The 9,198-nt window shown below is 27.4% G+C and overlaps 1 protein-coding gene across 5 annotated transcripts; it reads left to right on the top strand.

Annotated features, from left to right (window-relative positions):
• The first annotated feature begins 3,105 nt into the window (after positions 1 to 3,105).
• LOC136088979 (uncharacterized) lies at positions 3,106 to 8,361 on the top strand. 5 transcript variants are annotated; one of them, XM_065814289.1, is made up of 7 exons: positions 3,106 to 6,225; positions 6,740 to 6,833; positions 6,938 to 7,068; positions 7,140 to 7,275; positions 7,603 to 7,649; positions 7,882 to 8,027; positions 8,172 to 8,361. In XM_065814289.1, coding segments are annotated over exons 1-5 (510 nt in total). In that variant the 5' UTR covers positions 3,106 to 6,077; the 3' UTR covers positions 7,604 to 7,649; positions 7,882 to 8,027; positions 8,172 to 8,361. The 5 variants fall into 4 exon arrangements, with proteins under 5 accessions (XP_065670361.1, XP_065670363.1, XP_065670359.1 ...); XM_065814287.1 differs by having other exon boundaries at positions 7,603 to 8,027; XM_065814291.1 differs by lacking the exon at positions 7,140 to 7,275.
• Positions 8,362 to 9,198: the final 837 nt, after the last annotated feature.

Genomic DNA, 9,198 nt, shown 5'->3' with positions numbered 1-9,198 from the left:
TTAAAATTTAGTTTTAAATTTTTGATTTTATAATGCAATTTAGATTATTTTATGTCCAGAAATTTTTCATTGTTGCTTTGACTTTCTGAACGATGGCTTGGTCAGTCCTACATTATCTCTTATGCATATAGTTTTTTTTAGCTTAAAAGAGTTTGCTGCATATTCAAAATGTAGGATTATTAAAATTAATTGTTGTTACATAATTATAATCAATAACCATAACTTGGGTATGGAATAAACCATTTACTTGATTTTTATTTAAAATCTTTACTTTATGAGTAGAAGTTCTATATAAAAATCGAACTTTTTTGCAAAAAATGTTTAATAGTACGATTTTCATAACCTAAAAAGTGGTAGAAAATATTAGTCAGAAAAAATAATTTTAAAATTACACCTGACGTGAGTACCTTTTTAGCTGAAACTCTATTTCAAAGATTCATTTGAATTTTTTTAATATAAGAGTAGTTTCAATTTAACCAGGCTCCGGTTAAATTAAAGCTTTTTTTAAAAAACTTTGGTTTAAATAGAAAGCAAAGGAGAAAGTTAAATAGCAAGAACACGGTTGACAAAAAACTATAAAAAAGATGAAGAGGAGAGAGATTTCAAAGCACCGATGTTCGAGCAATAAAGAAAAAGTGATAATAGCTCAAGAAAAAAGTGATAATAACTCGTTTAAGCAGCAACCATGGTGGAATCGTAAAAAATATCGAGCAAGATAAAAATGGGCAACCTAAGCATATGTATAAAATTACGAACATTTTAATTTTTTTGACTTAATTAATTTTAATACTAAAAATTGAAGTTAACAAAAAAAGAATTCAAATAAAACATAAAAATAGCTCGGAAAAAACTGATTTTTCTAGCAGCTAAAGACCAGTCATTTTAAGTTACTACCTGTAAAAAAAATTCTAAAATAAACTGAAATTTGGCACATACTTTCGTAATATCTTATATATACACTAAAAAAAAACAACCTATTGATAGCCCTTGGGGAAGGTTAGTTATTGACTTTTTTCCGTAATGTTAAATTTTACTTGGCGTTTTAACCTTAAGAGGTTTATACTAATGTCACATTACACTAATATCACAACTTTTTTTTTGTAAAAAGTTAAATTAAAAAAACATTTTGATTAATTTTTGGCAAATTTAAAAAAGTGAAATAGCAATTCAAAAATATAAATTAATAATAAAAATATGTCGAAAATATTTCGTTCGAATACTTCCTCATTGCTCGACTGTGCCACTTGATTCTAAAAAAAAGCAGCCGTGACGCAATGGTTAGGGCGCTTACCTCGGAAACTTAAGATTCGTGGTTTAACGCAACCTTTGGGCAAGTTTTATATCATCGGTAAGGAAGGAGACGTAAACTTCCTTTCAAATGCTCATCCGCTGTGCTCTGTGATAAGACCGTAAGGATTTCTTGGGGCACCTAAAAAAACAAGCAAAAAATAATGATCGATAAAAATTTTGATATAAGTTAATTACTGCCAATTAACATGCCTCAACTTGCTTTTGACAACATACAAATTAAAAAAGTAACAGTACCAACTTTCTGGTTGTTTGTATAGATGAAAACGATAAAAAAATCAAATAAAAAACTTATCAAGTAAAATTTCAAAAAGTATAGGAATATTGTACAAAGCAAGAAATGTTTTAAATAAACGTACTTAGGTACAATTACATCACTCATTTATTCAGTGTCACATAAACTATGCAAGCATTGCTTGGGGTACAAATAAAAAAAGAACTTAAACCTCTTTATTGTCAGCAGAAGCATGCAGTCTTTATATATTTTATTGACTGTTATACTATTGACTGTTATTTTATTGACTGTTACTTTATTTACTGTTATTTTACTGTTATTTACTGTTATTTTACTGTTATTTAATGTTATGTTACTGTTATTTTATTGACTGTTATACTATATTGACTGTTAAATATATCATCCCTGAAAAAATTGTATTTCGCCTTTATCCATAGTTATTTGTCTTATTGTAATATTGTGTGGGGTAGTACTAACCATACAAAGCTAAAGAAACTCTACAACAAACAAAAACATACGTGAAGAATAGTATTTGGAGCCGACAGAAGTGTTTCGTAGAAGTGTTTCTTGCGAACCACTTCTACGTGTGCTCAGTGTTTTAAATGTGTATAAACTTAATTTACACCAAGTTTTATTATTTATGTTTAAACAAAAAATGGATTATCTCCAAAAATATTTCAATCTTATTTTAATAAAATTAACCATAAATACTCAACAAAGTTTTCAGATAACAATTTTTTTGTTCCAAAATATAATTTAAAATTAACTTCCTATTCAATTAAATACCGCGGACCAAATTTGTGGAAAAAGTTTCCAGATATTGTTAACAATAAACAGACTACATTAGAGCAATTTAAGGACGAATCAAAATGGTTATTATTATTCATGGATATATCCAACTTTAAATGTTTATCTTAAACTAAAAACAATCATATAAAAAATAGATTTAATTGTATCAGTGATTAATATAAACTAATACAAAATATTTAAAATAAAAAATTATATATATAAAACATCACTGATGATGTTAATAATTTATCTAGTGATTATATTAATTTTTTTTTCATTTATGCCCAAAAAAACCTTACGAGTAGTGCATTTAAAATGTGGTCTAGACTCAACCTTTTCTTTTGAGCATACTTCACATCTTCTACATTTAGTTTCATAAAAAGGCCAATGAATGCCTTGGTTTTCTCCTCTAATTGACAAAGGTACTGAATAATTAGACTTTCGGCGTTTTTTTGTTGATAAAGAAGGTGATAACATTGGGCGTCCTATTTTGGGTAGTCTGCCTAGTATTATTAACAATTGTGCGACTGATCTTTTATAGTGCATTAATGTAATTTTTTCACCACTTAAATTTTTATAGACCACATTAGCATTATATAAAGTACGCTTAAGAACCCCAAAAAATATTCGGTGCCACCATTTCTTTGATTTTTGGTCGACACCATAAATCAAGCAATACAATTCTGTCTTGTCCACTCCCCCCATATACAAATTGTAATCTTTGACAGCAGTACCCTCTAAAAAAATGAAGCGTTGATTTGATGTTGATCAACGTTGATTTTGCGTTGACATGAGCGATCAACGGCGATCAACTATAAATGGATGTTGTAGCAACGGCAATGTTATTAACAGCAAATCAACGTTTGTTTACCAACACTGATCAGTCGTTGAATTTCTGTTGACAAAAAACAAATTTATTGAGCCGTTTACTAACAGTAATTTGCTGAGCAAACAGCATGTTATGCTGGGATTTTTTTGTTATTTTTGGTGGTAATGCAAAGTTTGTTCAAATTTTAATTATATAACGGTATGAAATGAATATAAACTTTATTGAAAAATATATATTTTATTAAGTAATTATATTTTCAGTTCTTGAATAAAGATTATCCTAATGAAGTTAGGGTAGCTCTTTAACTATTTGAGGATAATAGAACATCGTAATATAAGTATTTTAACAATTTAACATGAAAAAGTCACGACTTAGCAGCAATTTGGCTTATTAATGCTTATTATAATAACATTACTATTATCATAGCAAATTAGTAATGTTTATGACTGCAAGTATTTGTCTGATAAATTCTGACTGCAAACTTAAATCATATAGTACAATATGCAATTTAAATTGGTTTTTTCTGTATAAGAATAATAATTCGTTTATTTTTTTCTTTTATGATGTAATAAAATAAAAATATTAATGCCTAAATGTGACAGAAGCCTATTCATGAGAGAATTTATGAAAGAAAAACGAGATGCTAAAAAAAGAATAAAATATCTTCTGGAAGAGTGCAATATTATTGGTAGAGGGAATTGTGTTTATCTAGATTCAGACATTCAAAAGATTTTTGAAGTTTCTGGAGATGTGCACAGCGATATATTGATGTTTTTAATGACTTTGCCTGAAAATAAATTTTGTTTAAGTAAAGTTGAATCTAATTATGGTGATGTTGACGACATTGCAGTTGAAAATAGTTTATACAGTAGTATTGATACTCTAACTTCAACAAGAGATTTTTTATATAAGTGGTCATTAAAATACTGTATAAAAGATGATGCTTTAAATGCACTTTTATTTCACTTAAATAAATTTACTCCATCTACACCAAAATGCAGGCAGACATTACAAAAATCTCTTCAAAAAGTTAATGTTTTGTATGTCAGTGGAAGTGATTATATATATCTTGGAGTTGAAAGTGCAATTGATTATTATATATCAACAGTTGGAAATAAGGAAAAGCTTGATCTAATTGTAAGTATTGATGGTGCACCTATGTACAATAGTAAAAAGACTTCCATTTGGCCTATACTAATTACAACTCACAGAAAAGGATCAAATGCTGTTGCAATTTGGTATGGTCAGGAAAAACCAAACAATTTGGATGAGAACTTTGAAGATTTTATTCTTGAAATGAAAAAATTGCAAACTAATGGGTATAAACAGCTGCAGGTGACTATTAAAGCTTTTGTTTCTGATGTGGCTGCAAGAGCATTTGTTAAATGCATTATAGGGCATAGTGGCTACCACAGCTGTGAAAGATATATGGCAGTTGGCAAACAAAAACGTGGTGTAAGATTATTGGAAACAACTGCTTTACTTTGTACTGACATGGCTTTTAAAAATAATTTGTATAAAGAAGAAGGTCATCAACTTAAGAGTCTTTCTCCGCTTGTTCAGTTAAATTTCCCAATGGTAACTGGATTCCCATTGAACTATATGCACCTTATATTTCTTGGGGTAGTTAAAAAACTTCTAATAAACTGGTGCAAAGGTGCCCAATCTATTAGAATAAATCAATCTGTTAAAGACAGTATTTCAAATGAACTCATAAATTTGCGAAGTTATACACCATCCAATTTTCAACATCAACATTTCAAGACCACGCTCTTTAAATGAACTTGAGAAATGGAAAAGCAACAGAGTTTCGATTCTTTCTGCTTTATGCTGGACCTGTTGTTTTAAAAAGGAAAAATAAATAAAACTAACTATGACTTATTTATTTCTCTTTCAATTGCTATGCACATACTGCTTTCTGATAAAATGGTGAAAAATGAATTGTTTGTGGCATATACTAAACAGTTGTTTATATGGTTTGTTAGAGAAGTGCAAATTTTGTATGGGGAGATCTTTGTAGCATACAATGTTCATAGCATGATTCATTTAGCTGATGATTGTGTTAACTTCAGGGAGAGTCTTGATCATCTATCAGCTCCTCCTTTTGAAAACTTTTTGGGTTGAATTAAAAAAATGGTGCGAAAATCACATCAGACTGTTGCCCAAATAGTGAATCAACTAGATGAGAGAAAAAAGTTGGATATTTTTCTTAGAGAAAGGAATGGTAAAGAAATTTCTGTCCAAGTGGTAAATAAAAAGATCACATTAAATCTACGAGACAGAGTTTATTTCATTCAAGACAAAGGGTTTATTTTTAGTAAAAGAGGTTTTGGTAGATATTGTAAAATGCAAGGCTCTAAATCCTCATTCAGTTTAAAAGTTATTTCCTGAATGTTTTGAAACATCTTATTTAGACGGTTGTTATGTAAATTCATTTGCCAACCTAAAAAAAAAAGGCCTGATGATACCTGTTCAAAAACGTGGTTATGCTTTTTTTCTGCTTAGACATTGTGATATTGCTTATGATCACTGATTTCTTGAATTAAAAACACAAACTTTGATTATACTTGCAGACCATCAATTTTTAAAGAATGTCTGTGCATGTGTCATTTTGTAAAATTTGTTATAAATTTGTCAAATATATAGTTCATTGAATAATTTTAAAGTGACTTTAATGCATTTTAATTTATAAATTTTTTGTGAGAAATAAATACCTGGTATGTTTATAGAAATAATAAAATATTTACGCTGGTGTTTTACATTAATAAATCTAAAAAGCGTTTTTTTAAGTTCATTGTTTTTAATCTCTAATGTTTTTTTAATTTTATTTTGAAATTAATATAAGATTGTTTAGAATTAAATTGCACCAGATTATTGAAATGTCAATTTTTTAATGGAAAAATTAAAGAAGTGAAAATGATTGCTAAAAGTTGGATGAAAAATGATGGGAAATGCTTCTGGCCGCCATTTAAAAGTTCCGCTGCAATTCATAAAGCTGTCACAACTTTGCAGCCACTAACCTTTGATTGGAAGATATACCCAGCTAGGATTTTATACACTACAGGTTTGCATATTACTATAAAAAAATGTAAAATAATTGAATTAGATGCTGAACTGTATGTTTTGATCAGGGCACTGGAGAGGATAAACATGTACTGGTGGAAATTTATTTTAGGCCCCCCTTAACAATATGAATTCTCTCATTTAATATCACTATTTTAGATCCAATATTCTAACTGGTATTTGTTTAAATTATATGTTCTGAATGTTTTTAGAATGTTTAAAGAAGATTTCCAATGATTAAAAAAAGTTTTTTTAATCGTTGACAAAAGCATTTTTATTTTAGAGTCTTTATAAATAAAAGTTTTTTTAACAATGTTTTTAGTTTTTTTTTTTTTTAACTTTTGGTGTTTTTTAAAAACTAAAAAATTCATTAATTTTCATGGGTTTTTCTTTAATTTTTATACGGTGCACCAACTGCACCCCTATCTCATAGGGCCTGCTTTTGCCGCAAACATTTCAATTACATTTTCATTAGATTTTGATAAATGATTTTACGAACATAGATTTGTGTTTAGATTTTTATGAAGAAGCTCAGTCACGCTTAGAAAAAGCAGCAGATACTTCAAATATTGAAACTGACACCGAAGAGAAAAAAGGGACAAAGCGAAAGTAAATTTTACTAAAATTAGTTTTTAATAAATAAAAAATTTTGCAATAAAGAATTACACAAATCATGCACTTTTTTTGTTTAAAAAGTAAAGTTTATATTAAAGGAGAAAGACGGCAATAACATTCTGTGTAAGTGATGAAGATATTGTGATTGGTGATGAAGAACTATACAGAAGACATTATTTTGATCCTTCAAATAGCCAAAGAACATCTAACGTGATTCCAAATATAGCAGGTTAACTATTTTTGTAAAAGTAAATAATGGTTTGTTAAAATAAACATGCTTATTTTTTTAATGAATTATAGATGTTTTTAAATCGATATCAACCCCCCATTTACTCAGTGAAATAGCAAGCTTTTCAGTTGCTGAAAATAACATTGACTTCTCGAAAGAAACTAATCTATCTCAAGAGAAAATGATGTTTTCTTCAAATATATATTGGTAAAAAAAAGTCCTAATGTTGCTTTTGTTTTAATTAAAATCTGTGTGCGTGTGCAGTAAAAAAATTAAAAGAAATCAGAACTATATGTTATAGAATATAATTTTGTTGACAAATATTTTATAAATATATGTTTGTTGACAAGTTTAAATAAAAATCGCTATAGAACGTTTAAAAATTTTGTTTAAATTGTTTAATTTTTGTATGTATAATTTATGTATACCTAGGTAGAAAATTTAAAAAATCTAAAAAAAAAAAAAAAAAAAAATTTTTACAAAATATTTTACATAAATAATAATATTATTTAATTTAATACATTTTTTTTTAAGAATATTCAAAAAGTTGCGTTGAGTTGGATGGCAAAATAGATAAAAAGGTACTACTGTTGCTTTTTATTTTAATATCAAGGATTACACAAGGCCCCCACAAATTTTCAAAATTTTGAATCAAATCAGAAAAGTGATTCAAGAATCAATTTTAAAAATCCATGTATTGAAATCAAGATAATTTCATTCATATAGAAGGAATATAATATGTATTCTGACCCTTAAGTAATTTTTATTTTTTTTATAATGAGTGAGTTTTTATAATGAGATGAGTTCTCTTAGTCGTTGTAGTGGTAATACTTCATATAAATCGGCTTTTGCTTTTGGAAAGTTGTTGTTGAGCGAGGACGCTGGGGCCTGTTTTAATGTCTCTGATGGTTCATTGAAGATAAATTTTAAAACATACACCCTGTATCATATGATAGTGGGTAAGAATGGTTTTATGCATTTTTTTAGATTTTTTTTTTACGGGAAATATATTTTGTTTATCACAGTCAGTCATTTATGTAACTATTTGTTATAATTTCTGCAGTTTGATTTTTTTTCAAATTTGATTTGAATTTTTGATTTAGATGCGATTACATGACAGCATCATGATGCAAAAATTTGCGGATGTCATTCAGGCATTTCGGAATTTTTAAGGCAATCAGAAACACGACTCAATCGAAAAGTTTTAAAAATGAATAATGCTGCAAACGCTTAAATAAGTTGTTTAAAAATGTAAATTCTGTGTTAAATTCAATAAAAATCTTTCTTATTTAACGCAATGTCTATTTTCTTTCATTATTCTTTTGAGTTAGCTTTGAATTCCTCTATCGGTAAATTTTTTGCTAAATCTTTTATTTACAGCCTGTTTTTTACAAAACAAATAAAGATTTGAGCAATATGTATAAATTTTATATACAAATATTTTATATATTTACATATATACATTATGCATGTATAAATGTAAATATTGAGAATATTTGTTATATTTACATTTAATATTTTATATGTAAATATATAAAATATTTTATATATTTACATATATACATATATAATGTATATATATAAATTATAAATTTGTAGAAAATCACTCAACAAATTTTTTTTTTATTCAACACTGTGTTTCATCAATAAAAAGACGCATCAGAAATAATGAGTTTTTTATTGATAAGAGCATTTCTGATGAGTCTTTTTATTGGTAAAACACAGTGTTAAATGAAAAAAAATTTTGTTAAGTGATTTCCTAGTAATTTATAATTGCTCTGTTCTTTTAAGAACATTGAGCACTCTATTTTTTAGAATACATTTTAAAGTTGTTTAAATATATATATTTCGTAAATTGCTGATATATATTTTTTCGATATATGCATTAAAAAGCGATATCAAAATGCCGTCGGTTATTATAAAAATCAGTGTTGAATCACCAGAATAAATGTTTGTTGATTAAACGTTGAAAAGCAACATTCGATCAACGTTTTTTGTAAACACCAAATCAACTTTGATAAGTGGCTAACATTTTGGACAAAAAATCAATATGGAATCAATATTGACGAGAAACATTGAATCAACATCAAATCAACGCCTCATTTTTTAGCGGGTAGGACAAGAAATAAT

Source organism: Hydra vulgaris, chromosome 12 (genome assembly GCF_038396675.1).
Source record: "Hydra vulgaris chromosome 12, alternate assembly HydraT2T_AEP".
In the NCBI taxonomy this organism is placed as follows: domain Eukaryota; kingdom Metazoa; phylum Cnidaria; class Hydrozoa; order Anthoathecata; family Hydridae; genus Hydra; species Hydra vulgaris.
This window is presented reverse-complemented; position numbering and strand designations above follow the sequence as displayed.

Bases quoted from the DNA above. Each gene is read 5' to 3' on its own strand.
- LOC136088979 (XM_065814287.1), top strand. From the start codon at position 3,747: ATGCCTAAATGTGACAGAAGCCTATTCATGAGAGAATTTATGAAAGAA.